Source organism: Theropithecus gelada, chromosome 8 (assembly GCF_003255815.1).
Source record: "Theropithecus gelada isolate Dixy chromosome 8, Tgel_1.0, whole genome shotgun sequence".
Taxonomy (NCBI): domain Eukaryota; kingdom Metazoa; phylum Chordata; class Mammalia; order Primates; family Cercopithecidae; genus Theropithecus; species Theropithecus gelada.
The window spans coordinates 101,950,409-101,973,191 of NC_037676.1; the positions used below are offsets into that span (position 1 = coordinate 101,950,409).

At 36.3% G+C, this 22,783-nt stretch overlaps 1 protein-coding gene across 1 annotated transcript in view; it reads left to right on the forward strand.

Annotated features, from left to right (window-relative positions):
- The window catches only part of VPS13B (vacuolar protein sorting 13 homolog B), an 858,817-nt gene that overhangs the window by 612,481 nt on the left and 223,553 nt on the right, over nt 1-22,783 (forward strand). Inside the window, exon 32 of the mRNA XM_025394335.1 lies at nt 3,837-4,524. Within this exon, the coding sequence (XP_025250120.1) occupies nt 3,837-4,524 (688 nt within the window). The remainder of the gene's footprint in view (nt 1-3,836; nt 4,525-22,783) is intronic.

The following is a 22,783-nucleotide window of genomic DNA, read 5'->3' on the forward strand; positions in this document are numbered from 1 at the left end:
TTTGGAGGTCTATTTGAAATTTTCATAATAAGGATAACTAACATTAAACTGCTATTTTGATAACAATTATCTTTATTTTTATCTTACTGAATTTTTAAATATGTTCATTCATTTATTCAGTCAGCACACAATTATTAAGTTTTATTATGTGATAAGCACTAAAGTATGTTCTAGGAATACTAACATGATGTTTCCTCTTACCCAAATCCTACTAGCTGTCTGACCTTGGAACTATTGATCAATCTCTATAAACCTCAATTTTCTCAGCTGTAAAATGGGGATAATAGTACTCCTCCTCAAATAATTATAATGTTAGCTTATATAATGTGCTAACAGTGTCTGGCAAATAATAAATGAACTCAACGGTATTTTATTTTTCTTCAATTGCTCACAATCCCTGAGACAGAATATAGTGTGAAAAGTACTATAATATTAGTTTGTCATAAAAGCATAGAAGTGGGAAAGACTAGCACCACCTGGAAGCGTTGCTGAAGTCTTCACAAAGAAGATAAATTTTTTAACTTACCCTTTTTAGAGTGCCTACTGTGTTTGTTCAATATGTTAATTAATTTTATGCTGCAGCAACCCTATGAGTTAGATATTAATGTCCCAATGTGAGGACAAAGACAGAAGAGATAGAGAGGATTCTTTGAAGTATGATCAGCCCACGAGGTAGAGAATGCAGATCAGGAAAGACACTATGAATAAATATGTCTGGGAAAGACCTTGAGGAGTACAGTATTGAGAATTCTCCATCTGCGTTTATTTATATCGTAACAATCATGTAACTCTAGTCTGCTGGGCAATTTTTTCATTTAATGTTGTATCAAAGATAAACATATCCAACATTCATGGATTCTCTTCATTGTGCTAGGCACTGTCCTGCTCCTTAGTGATATATAGAAGCGGAATTGTATACTACATTCCCTCTAACAGTTCTTCACCTGGTAAAAGAGACAAACACGTAACAGCTGCTCATTATTGGGTATTTACTGTAAGGCAGGCACTGTGCTGTTAATTCAGTCATCGTAGTAACTCTGAGGTAGGAGTTATTATCCTCATTTTACAAATGATATTATATAGCCTTAGAGAGATTTGTAATTTGTTCAGAGTCATACAGTTAGAGAGTGTTGGACTTGATCCCACATCTGTGTGACTTCAAAGCCTATATATTGTCTTAATGCTGTCTGATACTGTTACCACAAAACATTTTAGTAAAATATACCATATAATAGAAGTATAAGTGAACGACTAAGATCACCAAGAAGGAAAAGAGTGAGAGAACAGTTCTCGGACAAATGTCATTTATCGTGATGGATAACTAAATGTTCACCAGCTACAGCAAGCTCAGAGGGGCGCTCCAGGAAGGGAAAGAGCACAGTATAAACTGCATGGTTTGAAAGAATATGGTGTCTTCAAAGGACAGAAACAAGTCCTTTTTTAATGAGGATTACCTCACTTTCTTGGATTATTTATCAGTTCTTACATATATAAGTTATTGCATATATATTATTTCTTATATATAAATATATATTTTTTTACCAATCAAATTAAGGAGTTTTTAAAATAATAAGCAGCTTTGGGAGGCTGAGACAGGAGGATTGCTTGAGGCCAGGAGTTTGGACCAAGTTGGGCTACACTATGAGACCTCATTTCTACAAAAAATGTAAAAATAAGCCAGGAATGGTGGTGCATGCCTGTAATCCTAGCTCCTCAGAAATGGGAGGATTGCTTGAGCCACCACTGAGGGGTTGTAGGTTTCAGTGAGCTATGATCACGCCACTGCATTCCAGCCTGGGCAACAGAACAAGATTCTGTCTTTAAAAATAGTAATAATAATAATAAGCAATACCCAGTTACCCAGTACTTTGGGAGACATTTTTTTATTGCTGATAGTAATGTAACTGAGTGCAGCCTTTTTGGATAGGTGTTGGACAATAGTAACTTTTAACTTTTTCAAACCATTTGCCTAATAATTCCATTTTTTTTTTTTTTTTTGAGATGGAGTCTCGCTCTGTCACTTAGGCTGGAGTGCTCTGGTGGGATCTCGGCTCACTGCATGCTCTGCCTCCTGGATTCACACCATTCTTCTGCCTTAGCCTCCCAAGTAGCTGGGATTACAGGCGCCTGCCACCACGCCTGGCTAATTTTTTGTATTTTTAGTAGAGACGGAGTTTCACCATGTTAGCCAGGATGGTCTCGATCTCCTGACCTCGTGATCCACCTGCCTCGGCCTCCCAACGTGCTGGGATTACAGGTGTGAGCCACTGCACCCAGCCTCCACTTTAAAAAAAATTTTTTTTTTTTTTTGTTTTTGTCTTTGAAATAGGGTCTCACTCTGTCACCCAAGCTGGAGTGCCATGGCATGATCACAGTTCACTGCAACCTCCACCTCCCAGGCTCAAGCCATCAGCTTCCTAAGTAGCTGGGACCATAGGGGCACACCATCAGGCCTAGCTAATTCTTCATATGTTTTTGTAGCGATAGCGTTTTATCATGTTGCCCAGGCTGGTCTTGAACCCCTGGACTCAAGCAGTCTTCCCACATCAGCCTCCGAAAGTGCTAGGATTACAAGTGTGAATAACTGTATCTGACCTAATAATTTCACTTCTAGGAGCCTGTCTGTCCTGAGAAAATATTACTAGGTGTTTGTCAGCACTAATTGAAAGCTTGAATATACAGTTATATGTGAATGGTAGAACAAATTGTTCCTAACACTAAATGAAGTATTATGTAGCTTTTAAAAATTGTATTTATGAAGAGTACATTAGCATGTCAAAATTTGAGTTATCAGTTTGTCCCTATGGTATCATTATAACCACAAAGGGATACAGGTGAAGGGAACCTGTGCATAGGTAGGTAAAAAAGACTGAAAGGAAGAGCCATGAAATACTACTATTGGTTATGTTTGGAGATAAGATGGGGTGAGGTAGTTTTTTTATTCTTACGGATTTTTTTATGGTTACCTTAATAATTCTGTTGAAAAAGCAAGTAAAATATCTAGGTGCAGAATAGCAAGTTGCAGACTGATGGTCAGGCAGTCTAAGAAAGAGGAACTGATGGTCTTGGAGCCAAGTGATTATAACTGCTGCTGCCACCAAGTTGCTCTTTGTTCTCTACTTAGGGACTCATTGGTGGAAAATTTTGAGAACTAGTAGCCTTTATTGCACAAAGGAAAAATCCACCCTCAAGGGTTTTAATTACTTACTGACTTGATTTTACTTTATCACTTATATTTGTCCTTGTTTTAAGTCCTATTGTAGTAGGAGAAAATAAACATCTTTTGAAATGGCATGCATTTATTTTAGTGTACTTTTCTTTGTCCTTCATAATTTAGGACTACTGATTTTTCCCTTTCTTACTGTCTAAAAACCTATAAATCAGTTTTATAAGAAAGGTAAGGAATATAGTAGAAACTACTTCTACATAAAATATAATTTCAACCACCAGTAATCATGATTTTGGAGACAGTTTATTGTATTGCTTGGGAAATCACTATAAAAATATGTATTAAAATAATTCTTTAAAGAGACATTTTAAAAGATATATGCTATTCTGTAGTAATCCAAAGAAAGAAGATCTGACATTCAAAAATGTATTTTAATGATGGAAATGAACATTAGATGCTTTTTCTCAAGTATTTCCTTGGCATTTTAAGGTGATTTTGGGGGTCTGGTGTAGGAAATGGGCACCTATTCTATTTTTCTGATTACTGTTTTAAGTTATACTAGACTCATTTTAAAAATTTTCTTTTTGACAACATGTTTATATAACATTTTTTATATGACAATTGGCATGTAACTAGTTTGAAATGTTTTATTACTTTTTTCTTACAGATCTCTAAACAAGAACAGAAAAAAGTGGATACATTTGATGGAGGCATGGCTGAAACCTCATCTCGGTACAGTGGTGCTCAGGATAGTGGAATTGGCAGTGACAGTGTTAAAATCAGAATAGTGCAAATAGAGCAGCACAGTGGTGCCAGCCAGCATCGCATTGCCCGTCCCTCACGCCAGTCATCAATTGTAAAAAATCTAAATTTTATTCCCTTTGACATATTTATTACTGCAAGTAGAATCTCACTAATGACCTATTCCTGTATGGCCTTATCCAAATCGAAATCACAAGAACAGAAGGATAATGAAAAAACAGACAAGAGTTCATTAAATCTCCCAGAAGTTGATTCAGATGTTGCTAAGCCCAACCAGGCATGTATTTCCACAGTGACAGCAGAAGATCTCTTAAGGAGCAGCATTTCTTTTCCTTCAGGGAAAAAAATAGGGGTCCTCTCTCTTGAAAGTATTCATGCATCCACAAGGTCATCTGCTAGACAAGCACTTGGTATAACTATTGTTCGGCAGCCTGGTCGAAGAGGAACTGGTGACTTACAGCTAGAACCTTTTCTGTACTTTATTGTGTCCCAGCCTTCCTTGCTTCTGAGTTGTCACCACAGAAAGCAGCGAGTGGAAGTATCCATTTTTGATGCTGTGCTTAAAGGGGTGGCCTCTGATTACAAATGTACAGGTAAGAACCTTCAAACTTACTGAAGTGCTAATAATTACTATCTAATAAGTTGTACTCCCATAGTTTCCAGATTGATTAAACAGAAACAGCTGACAGACAAAAGTCTTTTCTCTACAGAATATGTAAAGTTCATGTTCCACAGCTGAATCCTGTTTAAATATTTGAAATGTATTGAGGTTTAGCCTTAGTATTCTTACTATGCCTCTGAATGTCATTTTTTTTTCTGGGAACTGAATGAAACAGGGATTCTCTTGACTATAGAGATGCTTAACGATTTCCAGTGTTTGGAAAGCATAGCTCGGTTTCATATTAATGGCCCATAGGTATACTTTCCATGTTAATACTTCTATTCAGATTAAAAAAGAAAAGCCTTAGAAGATGAAGTTTGTTTTTGGTATTCTTTTGATGCAATAGCGTTATATTAAATGTAATTGAGAAGGTTTATTAATAAAGATTATTTAAAGATTTTTGTACATCTACAGAAAGTATATTGATGTTGGCTAATTCGCTCTTGCTGCCCAACCCATCCCTTCCTTATTCTAATTATAATAATTATATGAAATTTCCGAAGCTTTTTGCCTGTTGAGACTAGGAAAGTGAGCAGGGTTCAGATGTAAGACATACAAGCTATTAAGTAACAAGGGCCAGTGGAGTCAAGCAAGGTGACAATATACCTTTTCCCTCAGTTAATGTAGATTTGGAGATTTGGCCAAAAAAAAAAAACTGGAGAGAGTAACTGGGTCACCTAAGATTCAGTATTCAAAGAGGCCCTCTAGCAAGCTCAGGTATAGGTCAGGCATTTTATTGCTTTCAGCTGGTCCCATCCAATAGGTGGAAGCCAGCAGTGAGGCATTTGGACAATGAATCTAATCTGGAATTCAGGTTTGTTCGTTCTTGCCATTAAGAAGGACTGTTTTGCATGGCAGGATCCCGGAAGGTAGATGGCAGGTGTGGGAATCAGGATTCAGCCTGAGGAAATAGCATCAAAGGAGCTCTAGGCCAGGGTTTAGTGCAAGTCCCCTGCTTTAAGAAAGGGGTAACTAGCCAGTTGCTGAGGAGTAACCCCTGGGCTGCTTGCTGTCCCTCTCTCCTGTGCAGCTCATAATGGGTCAAAAGAGCTGATTGTTAGACTCAAGAACTTTGCAAGACAGTTGTTAAACCACTAGTAGCTTAAATTGGCCATGGTGAAAGTATTTATGCCACAGATGCTTGCAAATTCAATCATATCAGCTCTCCTACTCCAAGAGCCATTTGTTAAACCCTTACCAGCAACAACTGCCTCTCTTTCTCAAACATGTTCTCATTTACTGGATGTCTTTGATATAAAAGATACTTCAGCGGCACTGAAAATGTGGGAGATGCTGGTATAGTGGGACATGTTATGTGATTCAAGAACTCATGCCTGTATACCTGATACCTGCTTGCAAGTCTGCTTGGCATTAGCCAAAATTTAAGTGCAGGATTAGGAGATGAATTCTTAATTCTCAGCCCTTCATTAAGTTCACTCAGCTACAGTCGCTCTATAGGTGGGTGACCTGTGCTAAAAACATTGGGGGAGGCAGAGGAAAGTAGGAGGGGGAAAGGGGCTGAGAGGAACAGCTATGACCTCTTCCTAAATTTGTAGATATGCAGAGATCACAGAAGCCTCATTTTGCTTACTTCCAGCCCAACCTAAGGATACTCTGTATGTAACCTCAACCTTTGAAACTATTAAACTGAGGCAAGCCAGGGTCCACAGTAATAGAAAAGAACTGCCAGTGATGGACTTGTTTCCACTTTCCGAAATTGTAAGAGCAGACTGGCTTAAATCTGTTTTATTGATATACTCCCAAATCATGTGTTTATACAGTTTCATCTAAGTCTGTATTCAGCAAAGTTATAAGAGCTCATACCAAAGATAGACTTTTGGATTATAATCAATTCCTAGGTTAAAATAATACAGCACTTCTTGCTTAAAGGGGGGAAAAAACCTTGTATGTAAACTGACATGGAACCTAATCTTGGTACATGAAGCTAGAGTGGTGGTCATGGGCCAGATTTAATATAGGGGTTGGGGGTAAATGTAGGAGGAAGAAGACTCACATACCTTCTAAGGAGCATTTTCTGCATAATATTCTCATGGATGCCTTTCCCTACACAGAATGCATCTACTTGGACATTTATATTATCTCAATAGTATGACTCTTGGTTAGTAATAATCAAAAGTTATCAATATGCATGATAATATTTCTTAAAAGTGAACTTAGTGATCTAGGGAAATTTTTTTCAGAAGACCCAAAAGGAGGCAAGTAATTAAAATACAATGACTAAAAATAAAATTCAGCTAGCATTTATTGAGTGATCACCCTGTGCCAGGCATTGTACTAACTGCTTTAATGCGTTATCTTATTTCATCCTAATGACAACTCTATGGGAAATGTTCTATTCTTAGAGATTAGGAAACTAAGCCTTAGAGAAGTTAAGTAACTTCCCCAAGGACACAGACCTAGCAGTAAACAGAGCTACAATTCAAAGCTAAGAAGTGTTGGACTCCTGAGTCTAGACTCTCAACCTCTGTGGGTCCCCTGAAAAGAAGGATGTGAATTGGAGGTTCTTGCAGTCAGCCTGCATTGTCCCACTTACCATGCAAATGATTCCTCTCTTAAGTTTTAACTGGTGAATTTGTATGTTAACTGGGTCCATGCTGTGATTACACAGTACTCAGGTATGGAAAACCTGGGTTCCAATTCTGTCACTTATATGTATACCTATATCATTACGCACTTATGAAAATGAAAAGAGATAATTCATGAATAATTCTAAAGTACTTAGCATTGAGCCAGCAGGCCTAGGCCCTCATAAATGTGTGCTGGTACTATTTTAGCTGTCAATATCATATAGTGGAAAGAATACTTAACTAGGAGGCAGAAAACCTGAGATTTTTATTCATGGCCCTGCCATCAATTAGTAAAGTGATCTTAGGCAGTTTACTTCTTTGACTTTCTGTTTTCTTATCTGTAAAATGTGATGATTATAATAGATATCAACAAAATCCATTCCAGTTCTGAAGTTTCATCATTCTGTAATTTGGAATTCTGTAATTTGGCTTTGGCTTCAGGGAGTTGATATCTGTAAGGCTCTACAATATCAGGTAGAAATTTATTTTGACTTGTTTTGAAGATGCAGATTTCCTTTGATATTCTAGTGGAGCACTAATTATGCCGAGTTTTAAATACATAAGTTTTATTAAATGTTAATGAAATTATTTCAAAAACCGATCTGGAAATGTGTTTTATATGTGTCCACTTGAATGAATTGTCTAAGTCCCATTACCAATTTGGTTATCCAGAAACCCTTTATGTAGCACTTTCTTTCCTGAAAAAAGCACTGTTCCATAACCAGTGTTTTTGGAAGCCCTGAGATAGTAACCTTATGGATAAGAAAAAAGAGAAAAATAGAAATGGCTATAATGCTAACATTCATGGGGAGGGAAGCAGAGGGAGCAGTAAGTTGGGGGTGGCTAGCTCCATTTCTGCATTATAAAGTGAAGGAGTCATTGCAATGTCTTTAAATTGGAGGGACTAAAGAGATACTACCATGAAGCTAATGTTCTAAGAAATGTCCAGGAAAAGTTAAAGGCATCATAAGTTAAAAGTGAAAGAAGTAACATGTCATGTGTTTCCACAGTGTTCATACTTTTCCTCTGGATATTAAAATTCTTTTTGGCTGGGCATACTGTCTCACATTTGTAATCTCAGCACTTTGGGAGGCCAAAGTGGGTGGATCACTTGAGCTCAGGAGTCCAAGACTAGCCTAGACAACATAGTGAGACCCCATCTCTACAAAATTTACAAAAACTTAGCCAGTTGCAGTGGTGTGCATCTGTAGTCTGAGCTATCGGGGAGGCTGAGATGGGAGAATCACCTGAGCCTGGGAGGTTGAGGCTGCAATAAGTCGTGATTGCACCAACGTACTGCAGCCTGGATGACAGAGTGAGATCCTGTCTCAAACACAAAATAATGTATTCTTTTCTATAAGGTAACTCAAGTGTCAACCAGCCAATAGCCATTTTAGCATATATGTATGATTGTATGATTTGGTTTGGATGTTTATCCCCTCCAAATCTCATCTTGAAATATGACTCTCAGTGTTGGAGATAAGGCCTGCTGGGTGGTATTTGGATTATGGGGGCAGATTCCTCACGAATGGCTTAGTACCATCCTTTTAGTGATAAGTGAGTTCTTGCTCTGAGTTCATGAAATATATAGTTGTTTAAAGAATGTGGCACCTCCCCGCTACCTTGCTCCCTCTCTCCCCATGTGATATACTGGCTTTCCCCTTTGCCTTCTGCCCTGATCATACCTTTCTGAGGCCTGACCAGAAGCCAAGCAGATGTTAATGCCATGCTTGTACAGCCTGCAGAACCATAATCCAAATATATCTTTTTTCTTTGTAAATCACCGTCTCAGGTATTCTTTTATAGTAATGCAAAAATAGCCTAATATAATGGGCATCTCAATAATTGCCCCATTGTCACATTTCAAAAATACCTATGAGGTTGTTATAGAGATATTGGTTTTCTGGGTTTTGTTTTGAGAGGACAATAACATTTGATTATTTTTAAAAAAATCCTAGCACAATATGGCTTGTCATTGTTTATTGTTTTCTATACACGTCATAAACCATTATTATAGGTGCTCGTGTTCCTTTATATGTAAATCATACGGAGGAAAAAGAAAAAGGATTTTGTTTTACTCTTTAAAAAGATTTAATGGCTGGGCGTGGTGGCTCATACCTGTAATTCCAGCACATTGTGAGGCCGAGGCAGGCAGATCACCTGAAGTCAGGAGTTACCAGCCTGGCAAACATGGTTAAACCCCGTTTCTACAAAAATATAAAAATTAGTTGGGCATGATGGTGAATGCCTGTAATACCAGCTACTTGGGAGGCTGAGGTGGAAGAATCACTTGAACCTAGGAGGCAGAGGTTGCAGTGAGCCGAGATCATGCCATTGCACTCCAGCCTGGGTGAGAGAGCGAGACTCCATCTCCAAAAAAAAAAAAAAAAAAAAAGGTTTAATAATTTTTTCAAAAAAGGTAAAATCATAGTTCTTATATAAATATAAGAAGAGTATATGTCAAAGGTTTTATTTAATTAATAATTTATTTATCTTATTAATTTGTATGAATATCACAAAAAAATTCATGCACAAGGGACCTACACAGATGACCCTGGTCATCTCAAGAGATTTTTATTCTGAAATTCATAAGTGTCTTAGAATGTCACTTGATCCTGGGCATTATTCATTGTTAAAGCATGGCTCTAGGTGATTCTAGAAAGATGGAAATAGTTTTGACATTAAATTATGAACCCATTTGGTTTAATTTGACATATTCAGGCAACTATGATGAAGAGCCCAAAAGTGAATATTGAAAATCCTTTGAGTGTTATAGGAATACAGTGTGATATACCAAGGTGACTACTTTAATCAATCTGGCTTTTAAAATTACATCTTCCCTCCTGTCTTACACAATCAGCTTGACTTATTACTTCAGAAGAACCTTTTATTCCTATTGTGCTTTCATTTATACACCAGACATATTTTGGAAATATTCATTCATTCACTGAATGTGAGCACCTGCTGCTTGTCAGATATGTGCAAGACTCTGAGAAACCAGTAATAAGACTCAGTTTCTACCTTCAGGCACCTAGCTTCATGTGATAACCATACTTATTATGATTAATTATGAAGGTTTAGCAGAATAAAGATCTTCATGCCATGGAGGGTTGTGAAACACTTAAATTAGTTAAATAAAGCCTATGACCTTTATTTAACTCCCAGAGAAGCAATTTAGAAAAGCTAGTAGCAGTTGTATGCAATGGTTTAAGAAAAACTGTTTGGATACATCTTTAAAGTTACTGATTTTTTTATTAGTTGTATATTCAGCTCTAGCTGCAATTCAGAATATTTTTAAATATTTTAATTTATTAATTTGCCTTTTGGCTATATTTCTTTGCAATATATTTTGGTCGTTGCTCTGGGGTTTTCAGTATGCATGTCTAATCATTCACACTCTATTTAGAGGTAATATTTGATCACTTAAAGGAAGATGGGAGAGCTTTACAACTACATAGGTTCCTTTACTGTCTTCTATTTATGTTATAATTGTCATAAATATTACATCTATATATTCAAAACCCTACCAGATAAGATTTTGATCTTTGTTTCAATAATCTTACATATTTTAAAGAACTGAAGAGGGGGAAAGTGGTCTTTTATATTCCCAGCCATTTACCATGTTCATTGCTATTCCCTTATCCCCAGAGCTCAAAGTTTCCCTCTGGTACATTTTTCCTCAGCATTAGGAACCTCCTTTTGAATTTCTTTTAGAGCAGAGCTGCTAGCAATAAACACTGTTTTCCTTCATCTGCGAGTATCTTTTTTTTTTTTTTCTCATTCCTAAAGGATATTTTTGCTGGATGTAAAATTCTGGGTTGACATTTCTTCTAGCACTTTAGAGATAGTATTTCATGTTCTTCTATCCCCTGTGGTTTCTGATGAGGAATCCGTGTTCATTCCAATTATTTTTTCCGTATTTGTAATGTGTTGTTTTTCTCTAGCTGTTTTCAAGACACCTGCTTATCTTTAGTTTTCTGTAGGTTGATTATTGTGTGTCTGGGCTTGGTTTCTTTGATTCTATCCCGTGTGGAATTCTCTGATCTTCTTGACTGTAAATTTATGGGTATATTGTTTTGGTTTTGTCTACCAAATTTGAGAACTTTTGGCCCTTATTTCTTCAAATAGTCTTTCTGCACCAATCTCTTTCTCTTCTCCTTTTGGAATTCAAGTGTTAAGCTTTTTAATATTGTCCTACAAATCTCTAAGACTCATTTTTTTTCTTTTTTTTTCCCCACTCTTCAGATTGGATCACTTCTATTAAATTTTTCACTTCTAAAATTTCCATTTGGTTCTTTTTTGTAGTTTGTATTTCTCTGTTAAGAACTTACATTTCAATTCATTTCAGGTGTGTTTACCTTTACCTCATGAAATACAGTTGTAACAGCTGCTTAAAGTCTTAAATGCCTGTGTCACTGCCACCACTGTAACACTCCCCTCAACACACACACACACACACACACACACACACACACACACACACACATTGGATATTGGGTCCACCCTCAGTGCAAAGCCAGGAGAGAGAGAGAAAAAAAAAAAAAGAAAAGAAAAAGCAACAAGATTTCCCCTACACTCTTGAAACCACAGGGGCCTTAATTTCCAGACAATGTTTCTGTTGGAGCTTTGGATGTGTCCTTACCTTCACTGTGCACCACAATATAGGGCTCACTCTCAAGTCAAATATAAAAGAAGACACACAACAACACGAACTGGGAAATTCATCACCACGTAAGTTATAGCCACAAGTTGGACTTTCCTCCCTAATCTGCATTGTTCCGATTTACTTTTCAGAATTCTCAAGTATTTATTTGCTTTTTGTGTCTTTTACAAGGTTTTTATTTGTAAGCAGCATGAGAGTTAGGCTGCAGTGAGGTTATTCCAGTCTAGGCTGGCACCAGAAATCCTGCCATTTAAAACTAATAATAATGTTTTCTAGTCCATTAGCCAGGACTTGGTTTTCTGGGAAACTTAATAGGGGATTTCCTCTAAAAGTGATACTTTTGTATCTTTACATCTTAAGCACAGATCAGCTACATATATCCTAATCAGTAATTACTGCTCCCAAGGAGTTGTCAGCATTAACTTGATTCTTCCCGTGTCACCAATAAGCACACACTCAGAGGGCAGCAATGGTGTTCTCTCTCTGCATTCCTTAGGGCTTTCCTTTCATATACTATCAAATCAAGTTAGAAGGGGAAAATGCTGTGAGATTCATTGCCCTTCTTGTCAACCTGCCTTTCACAGAACATGTGACTGATACATATAATTTTAAAATATATATGTATAAATATATGTGTATACTATGTAGTAATGTCCCTTATTCATAGGGAACATGTTCCAAGATCCCCAATGGGGCCTCAAATTGTGGATAGTACTGACCTTTATAAATACTATTTTTTCCTATAATTACATAACTATGATGAAGTTTAATTTATCCATTTGGCACTGTGAGAGATTGACAACAAAATAATACAATTACAACAATATACTGTAATAAAAGTTATGTGAATGTGGTCTCTCTTTCTCTCTCAAAATATATTTTCAGACCATAGGTAATTGCAGGTAATTGAAACCGGATAAGAGCAGGGGATTACTGTATAAAACTGGCCCTCAGTAGTCATGGGTTCCACATCTGTGAATTCAGCCAACCATAGATCAAAAGTATTCCAAACAAAATTGCATATTTACGAGACATGTACAGCCTTTTTTTCTTACTATCCTCTAAACAATACAGCATAACAACTATTTACATAGCACTTATATTGTATTAGGTATTATAAGTATTCTAGAGATAATTTAAAGTGTATAGTAGGATATAAATAGGCTATAATGCAAATACCAGGTCATTTTATATCAGGGACTGGAGTATCTGCAGAGTGTGGTATCCACAGGAGGTCTTGGAACCAGTACTCTGTGAACAAGAGATGACTTTAAACATATATATTTTAAAAACTATTTGAGATACTTCCCAGGATAAATAAGTGGAATCTATACCTATATCTACATCTGTTTTACAAAGCTAAAGCAAAATTAAAATTATGACAATTACTTATAATTTTGAAAGCCCTATTAATAGGGTATAATTCACATTCTATGTAATTTACTGATCCTAAATTATGCTGACTAAATTTTTAAGCTATACATAGCAATATGCTTTTCATCCTTAATTTAAAAACATTATTTAAAGACTAAATTATCAACTTGAATTTTTATGAATATTAATATTAATAATCTACTTCAAATGATTTTCCAAGTAGATAATAAGTCTTTGAGTTAACTTCTTTTTAAAAATATTAGACTAATGTGGCAATGGGCTTTTCCATGTCCTTCCCACCTGGAGCAACCTCTAACAGAAATGAGATCTTCTGCCAGCACCTTTATACATAGCAGCTGTATTATTGGCAGTTCTCATTTAAATAAAGATGTATGTAGTTGTTTTTAACATAATCGTATTAGTTGTGTTTATAAATATTTAAAAATTGGTATTTGTTTTGTTTAAGATAATGGAGTCCAGATTTGAAATTGCCTCATATCTTGACTATGCAGCCCAAGGCAGCCTCAAAAAGTCATTTTTCTTCTTGTTTGTTTGGGGCTTTTTTGTTTGTTTTTGAAGAAATGACTGTGCCATCTGGTCAATTGTGAAGGGGCTGAACAACTCTGAGGGAATTTAACTAACTCATTAGTGCAATATCTTGTTACCCATTAATGTGTGCTAGGACCTAACAAAGAAACCAACTAAAAACAGTTACTTCTGCCATCTTGCAACTTATTTACCTGATTGTAACTTTTCAAACAGCAACTAGACTAAAATACAGAAGTTAAAGTTTATTGGAATGTATCACACTGAAAAAGTAGGTCATAACACACTTCTATGTAGGATACTGTAATGCTTAAGATAGGTTATCTAATATGGAACAGTTTCTGCATTTGAAGTTTTATAAATGCCAAAGGTCCAATGAAGAGTCAAACTTGAAATATGGAGTCCTATGAGAGCTCAGGATTAGACCTCTCAGTACTAAGTTTTAATCCTGATTCTACTCCTTACAGCTGTGTGACCTTAGGCAAGTTATTTAGCCTCTTTATGCCTCAGTTTCCTTATCTATGATATGAGATTAATACTGGTAGCAGCCTCTTAGGGTTGCCATTGGGATTTTAAAATGTATGCGAAGTTCTTAGCTAAGTGTATGGCACAAGGCTCAATGACTATTAATAAATATTGTTGCTTTTGTCATCACTGTTAATATCTTTAAGTGTTTTTTTAAAGTAGTGGTTGTAAATGGCAAAAAAAATGCACATCATTTCAATGTAATTCTAGCTATTGCGGTTTGAAAATTTTCAGTTACAGTAATTGAGGGTTTTTGTTTTTTTTTTATCCTTTCATGAATAGGACTGTAGAAATGTGCCAAAGACATTTGAGTAAACGAACAGTTGAAAAATCATAAAATGGCTTCTTACACCTCATAAATCATACCTTGATTTCATTTAGTTGTTGTGACTTTAAGAAAAAGATTGAATTATATGCCTCTTTAGAATTAAAGGTTTTGTTAATATGCCTGGAAAGGCTTGGAATTAACCTGTGACTTTACTGTCATAATGATCACACTCTGAACATTTATCTGGAAATTTAGCTGCTGGGAACATTGCTTGCTGGCTAATAATAAGAAATAAAATTATTACTTTGACAGGAATTAGCAAGTTAGTAGACCTCTTAAATGAGAGGCATTCTAGTGTATCACTCAGAGAGAAAGGTGATGAGAAGGTTAAATAAGAAATGGCACAACCAGCTGAGGGAAATAATATTATATGAGGAAGGGTATTAGAACAGAAATCAGAAATCTTGACTTTTAGCCTTGGTTCTAATACCAGAGCTATTTGATGCAAATAGCTAAATTTCTTGGTGCTTTAGTTTTCTAATCTCTAAAATTGTTTAATAATATCTGCTCTTAGTCGATTATTGGTTAAATCTGAGTTTCTTTTTTTTTTTTTTTTTTTTTTTTTTTTGAGACAGAGTCTCGCTCTGCCGCCCAGGCTGGAGTGGAGTGGCCGGATCTCAGCTCACTGCAAGCTCCGCCTCCCGGGTTCACGCCATTCTCCTGCCTCAGCCTCCCGAGTAGCTGGGACTACAGGCGCCCGCCACCGCGCCCGGCTAGTTTTTTGTATTTTTTAGTAGAGACGGGGTTTCACCGTGTTAGCCAGGATGGTCTCGATCTCCTGACCTTGTGATCCGCCCGTCTCGGCCTCCCAAAGTGCTGGGATTACAGGCTTGAGCCACCGCGCCCGGCAAAATCTGAGTTTCAAGTGAGATGATATTTATGAAATTACATGGAAATATGAAACATTATTCAAACATAAGTTGGGACTTCAGTGATTATTAGTATTAAAAGGGAAACTTTCATTTTAGACATGAGGAAAAGATTAGTGCCCTGGCCTTTGTGACTCCCATTGTAATCATCAACATTTACTTAAAACAAGTGAAAATGGGGGGAATCATTTAAAGGCAGTGATTAGCTTTAATGTTACAAAACCCAACTTTGCTTAGAGCAGAAGAGAGGTTTACAATTGGGATTAAGTTGGATATGTGACTTGGACATGTGACTGCATTTTTTTTTTTTTTTTTTCACTGAATAGCACCTTGTGCTTACTTGTGCTGAATTTTAATCAAATGTTGGCCAATAAAATACCTGAAACCCACATTAGAATTTAATATGAAACACCAAATTTTAATAAGAAAGAGATCAAGGACAACACAGAGCAGTACAGAATATGAATTAAAAGGAATTCATTGAATTGATATTTCACATATTATCTGCTGGTTAGCATCATTAAGTATAAAGAATACACTTCCTTCTAACAAGATATGAAAGACTTGGTTCTAAAAGTAAGAGCCAGTGGACATTGATGGTCAAATATTCCAGCAGCCAATTTAATCCCTTCCTTTTCCTGTTCCTATGGGCTGCAGACCTGGGGTTTCAAACCAGGAAATCTCTTGCCCTTCCCATCACATCTTATGAGGTGCAGTGTAGGTGCAGAATCATAGAGCATGTGAAACTGCCTGTAGAATTAGCCAAATGCCTGGATATCCACAGGGAGATGGTGGCACTTACCTTGCATCCAGAGCAATTTGGAACTGGTTTCTTGGTTGATTTTTGCTGTCCTCACATTGAATTATTATGATGTTTAATGGATCTAGGTTCCTTCACAATTTAACTTGCAGGCTTTATAGGGGCTTCATGGACTAATTTTGCTTTTGTGGCTACATAAGAAAAAGAAAAAATTAGCCATTTAAACTATAGATCAAAAAGTAAATATAGAAAATATATTTTCTCAAAGTAAATATAGAAAAATGTATGAAACGCAATAAGCTTGTAGCTTGCCTTTTATATGTCCAGTGGTCAAGAGGTGAGTGTTCTAATAATGACCTCTTATTGCAGGGGATTACACTTGAAGCCATGAGCATAGCCAAAACCAATCACAACTTTGGCCTCTGACAGAGGCTGCTTGGCAGCTTTAATAACATCAGTTTCATAGATAGACACAAATAAATGTAGTATGATAGGACTTTCCAAAATGTTGTCCTTTAAATTCTCTGTAAGTTTTATTAAGAAACACCTTTATTTGTTCTTGGCTGGGGATAAAAGGATTAAGCCAGGAAAAACAAAAAAACTCTCTAGAAACAACTTGTCTCAATAAATTGAGACACAGGAAGGGAGAGTAAGGAATCTCTAAGCACTCACCTGCAACCCTAACTCCTCTTTAGGTGTTTCCTCGTACCCTACTGGCTAGCTGCTTGATCGTCCTTAAAACAGAAAGCTCTTTGAAATAGAAGTTCTGTCTGTTTGTTTGTTTTGAGACAGAGTCTGGCTCTGTCACCCAGGCTGAGTGCAGTGGCACGATCTTGGCTCACTGCAACCTCCGCCTGCCGGGTTCACGCCATTCTCCTGACTCAGCCTGCCAAGTAGCTGGGACGACAGGCGCCGGCCTCCACGCGCGGCTAATTTTTTTTTATACTTTTAGTAGAGACGGGGTTTCACCGTGTTAGCCACGATGGTATCGACCTCCTGACCTCATGATCCGCCCGCCTCGGCCTCCAAAAGTGCTGGGATTACAGGCATGAGCCACTGCACCCGGCCTGAAATAGAAGTTCTGGTGTTTACTTGTAAATTATTTTAAAGTCTCGTTTCAGTCCCTTCTTTGTATAAAAGTTAATACACCCAGACACCTTTGGAAAAGGAATCAGCACTCTAACTTCTAGTTTAGAAAATGGAAAGCAGTCTGTTTTGGCTTGCTGATTATTTACTTCCTTGATACAACACTGAATACATAATGAAGTCCAATTACATTGGATACTTCTAAGTGTTATCCACCAGAGACAAAGAGTTTTGCTACTTTTTACAATATGAATAAAGAGCACTGAATCTTAAAAGGCGAAGTGTCATAAAAATCTGTTTATTTCAAAGTAAAATATCTATTATAATAGAGGAGTAGAGTGAGACTTTTAGATCAACATCATTTTCTTCTTTATTCTCCCTTGTCTTCTTCTTTGTGTCCATAAACTGCTGTTGTGTTAAGCGCTCTCTTGGCTGTGGCAGTTGCTGCTATTTTGCATTTCACTGGTGGGAAGGCATAGGGAGTCCTGAGGAGGTGGGTTGGAATTGTTGATGGAATCAGTGGGCCCGGTTAGTGATTTGAAGTGACAGCCAGTCTTTGCCTGCTTCCTAGGCTTCCAAACCAAGGTGTCTCCATCCTTCCCATCCTCTGCCCCAGCTGGCCTTGTCAGATGCTTTTCCTCACTATACTATCGCCTACCTGCTTTCAGGTACTGTTGGATTCCAAGCATAAAAGGTTAAAAAGAAGAAGAAGAAAAGAAGTGAGTTCAATTTCAGAGTTTCATTTTGAGTTGGCTGCACTGAATCATGTTGTATTTTACACAATTCAAGTGGTAACCAAAGACATACATAACTCTGTGAATGTTTGCTAAGGGTTAAAAGAAATAGTGAGCAGCACTTCAAAAGACCACTTTTATCAGATTTACTGGAAGCCCTGACAAACAAGTGAAATGAAGGGTTTTTTCTGAAGAAGAACAAATCTACAAACACAAAGAATATAGTCTTAATCAAGTCTTCATGAAAGTCTTGATTCATCTGGGAACTGAATTGGGGCTTTCTGAATCTTTAGGTATTCCTTATGACATAATATGATGAGATGTGGGGCAGGGGATTAGGATTTTTTGGTTTTGTTTTTCTTTAAGACCTGGTCAACCCAGAAGAAAAACAATTATTACAGCTTTGTCAATACAAATGCCTTATTAAAGTGAGATCGAACTCACTCTGAACCAAATTTATGGCTGTGGGAACCAAATTTATCAACAGAATAAATTTATGTTTGTCATTTATTCTGACATATTTCCTACCTTCTGTTACTCCTCATAAGATAAGACTTTCTCCTGTTTCTTTGGCTTAGGGACAGCAGTGTAAATGTGCTCATCAACATCAGCAGGAGTTTATTATTTTTGAGAGATTCCTATGACTTGAATAAATCCAGAAGAGGTCTGAAAGAGCTTCCAATATGAAATAGTTATCTGTTTGTCACTTCATTTACATTATATTCTTAGGCCCCTTTAATCTTAGTTTATCTGGTATATTCCCCAGTGTGTTGACCCTGAAGAATGTGTAATATGAATCCTATATTCTAGACCTGATGATGGAATTAAGGAGAAGTTAAATTGAGGACAGGACAGGAAGACTAGGAGTCATGCCCCTCATCTTCTAGCCATTAGACCATAAGGGACTAAAGGGTGACTTTCAAACTTAAGCCGTTTCTCTGGGATTCTGACACACCTTTCTGCTACTACAGCTGCTTTCAGAGTTTCATTTTGAGCTGGCTGCACTGAGTCATGTTTTGTATGTTTCAAATGATAAACAAAGGCATACTTCCCTCTATCAATGTTAGTGACTACGGCCATATCTGAAGTAGAGAGTTTAGCAAAAACCGGGAAAGGAGCCACCAGACCTGTCCTGAATTAAATTTTCATTAACCATGCAACCTGTATTTTTCTGGATGTTCCTAATTTCAGTATTCTGTTTTATCAACCCTGTAAATTCAGGCATACTTTAAAAACCAGGTAGACTAATATTTTGTTGGGAAATAGTCATTTGGGATTCCTTGGATGGATTTCCTAGACTTTTACAGTTGCTTTAATTTCTAATTTCTGTTGTGCTTTCTGCTATTACCAGTTGGTTTATTGTGTCTCCTATTAAGTCATCTCTCCTGTAATTGTCCAGGGTAGACTCCTGAGTTTGGTGCCAGATAGTCAGGTCCTCTAACTTGTGCCAAAAGAGAGGCAACTGCACAAAACCCACTTCACTTACTTGGAAAACTCTTATCTACATTATCAGACTTTGCTATTCCCCCAGTTTATACCTTGAGAGAAGGGCATCAAATACCTACTGAAGTGTTTTTTCTTTTTCCCTTTAATTTTTATAAATGCTTGGTAAATAGTGCTATTTTGTCTTTAAGTCCTGAATAATTTATATGTCAGCATATGTTTAGGATCATCCTAGAGATGATCATTCAACAGTACTTTAAAAACGTGCATATGTGTGTGTATGTATGCAGATAGATTTTTTTACATTTGAATTTACTGAATCTGTGTCCTATTTCTTTATTCACCGATCAATACATTTTTAAGCTCTTCTCTTTCAGTGTATGAGAGTCACACCATTCTCTTTATGAGCAGTATAGTATTCTATGCAGCATTTATGGTACATTCATAATTTATTTTATATTTATCTATAGATAGATATTTAGTTTAACATTTCCCAAATTGTTAATATTTCAAATGATGTTGCAGTCAACTTCTTTGGACACTTACTTATATATTTTTAAGTGTTTCTTTAAGGTACAGTCCTACAGATGGCCTTTCTGATTCCAAGGACATGTACATTTATAATTTTGATAAACATTCATTGTCAGGCTTCTCCTCTGCTCATGCAAAAATACTGCATGTATACCCTTATCAACCATCCATGGGAGAATTTGTTTCTTCTCCTTCTCCCCCAATATAAGATATTATCAATTTTTTAAATTTATGCTAGTCTGATGGATGAAAAATTGTATTTCTTGTTTTAATTTGTATATCCCCGATTAAGAGCGAAGCTGAGCAGAGTTTTCCTATTTTTCATAAGGCAGTGCTCTCTAGGAGGATTCAACAGCTAAAGGTAAAAACAAAAGCTTAAAAATGCTTTAAGAAACTAGGAACATATATAATTACCTAGGAATAAATTCATAAAGTAAAAGTTAACAGATTTTTTTACCATATGTGTTTAAAAAGTATGCATGCAAAAAGCATCAGAATACAGTTAAATGGCTGCCTCTTTACATGAGGAAGGCTTTGCTAAATAAGGCAAACAAAACATTAATACTCAAAATATATAAGGAGCTCCTACAAATCAGTAAGAAAAAGAACTCAAGAGAAAAATGTGTAAATAAATTCTTTGTAGATGAGGAATCCTGAATGGCCAATGAATGAAAATGCTTAACCTGCTTGCTTTTTTCCCCCTATTAATAATATAAAATAACTGTCTTATGTCAACCATATAGATCTTCTTGATTCTCTTAAATAATTATACAGATTATTTATTTATTTATTTAAACATTAATCTGTTGCTGGATATGGAGGTTGTTCTCTATTTTTGCTATGGTAATTCTCCAGTATGTTTATTTACACACTTCTTATTTGGATTAAATTCCTACACATTAATTTCCTAGGTCAAGTGATATACACGTTTAAAATCTGTTATGTATTATAAAATGGAATTAATGAGAGTGGACCTCTCATCACAAACTACCAATACAGGCATTATCGGGTGTTTTTTTGTTGTTGTTCTTGTTGTTGTTGTTTCTGTTTTTGTTTTTATTTGAGACAGGATCACACTCTATCACTCAGGCTGGAGTGCAGTGGCACAGTCACAGCTCACTGCAGCCTCAACCTCCCAGGCTCTGGTGATCCTTCCACTTTATCCTCTCAAGTAACTGCTACTACGGGGACTACAGGCATGGGCACGCGCCACCACACCCAGCTAAATTTTTTTGTATTTTTTTGTAGAGCTGGGGTTTCACCACATCACCCAGGCTGATCTCAAACTCCTGGGTTCAAGCAATCTGCTCACCTCGGCCTTCCAAAGTGCTAGGATTACAGACCCATTGTCAGTTTTTTTAGTCTTAGCCTGTCTGATAGGTGAAAGTTTCTACCTTATTTGAAAATATTTGTTTCTTTAATTATTAAGATTTAGTATCTTTTAATGTTTGTATTTTTAAATGTTTGTATGCCGTTTGATTTTGTTTACTGTTTTGTTTAGTAATTTTCATTTATTGGTTTATTCTATCCACTGGTTTTTCTGTTGGTACCTACATTGAATATGTGAACTCTTTATATATAAATGGTATCCCTTTTCTTTTACTGTCACCTACGTTACAACTTCATCTTTTTGTCATTTAACTTTTTACTCTGTTCTTGGTGTTCTTTGACAAAAGTTTTGTGTGGTCATATATGTCAGCCTTATGTTTTTTAGTTTTGGTGTCTTATTGTTATTATTGTTGATATACAATAGGATAGTTAATGCACATTCCCTCAGTATGCATTATTTTGCTACTTGGAATCTTTATTTCTAGAAAAATGTAGAAAGTTGATTAAATATGCCACAAGGATAACAATTCTCAGCGCCATGTAAGTTTGAATGTGCAGTTACTGTAACTTGTTTTACTTATCCTAAGTCTTACTTGCCAGTTTTTATACATCATATTAATATTTCTACATCAATTTAATCATCTCTGTTCATTATTGTGTTATTTATATCTTTTAAGATCTGTGTTTTCTGTTAGATCATTGTTTTACCTGCACATTGTATTCTCTTCAAAATGATGAGTTATGTCTCCTTGTTTAGCTCTATATGGTACTACTTACCTGATAATAACCACTTTTGATGATAGCTGCAGTGGTGGGACCCAAAATAGATGCACAGGTCCTAGCAGGTTATATAGCTCCTACAAACTGATTCTAGATCCTACCAGCAAAGACTTTTTAATCATCCTTTCACCAGACTTGACTATTATATTTAAAAGAGAGAATAGCACAGTGTTACTATGCAATGGATCTACTATGCATATTCTCACTGCTTTAAAAATCACTGATGATATAAAAAGAGAAGAGTGCACTAGCTTAGTGTTTGATCTTGACCACATAGATCTAACATCATGATCAAGTGCTTTCAGCATTTTCTTTGAAATCACATAAGGTTCATATGTGCCAAATTTCATAAGGATCACATGATAAGGTCAAGAAATACAAATTCCAAAGCAGAATTTATATGCCCACTTCACATATGACAGCGATACTAAATAACCATATGTTGAATATAATACACTGTATGTAAATGCTGTTCTTGAAAGCAATCCAATCAATAAAACCTAAAATAAATAATACTTTAATAACACATTTCAAATAGACTGAAAATGGAATAGATGGACTCTATGGCAAGAACATCCCTATAAAACTGACATTCAGAGACCATTAAAACACAGAGAGTAAAACAATCATGAAAC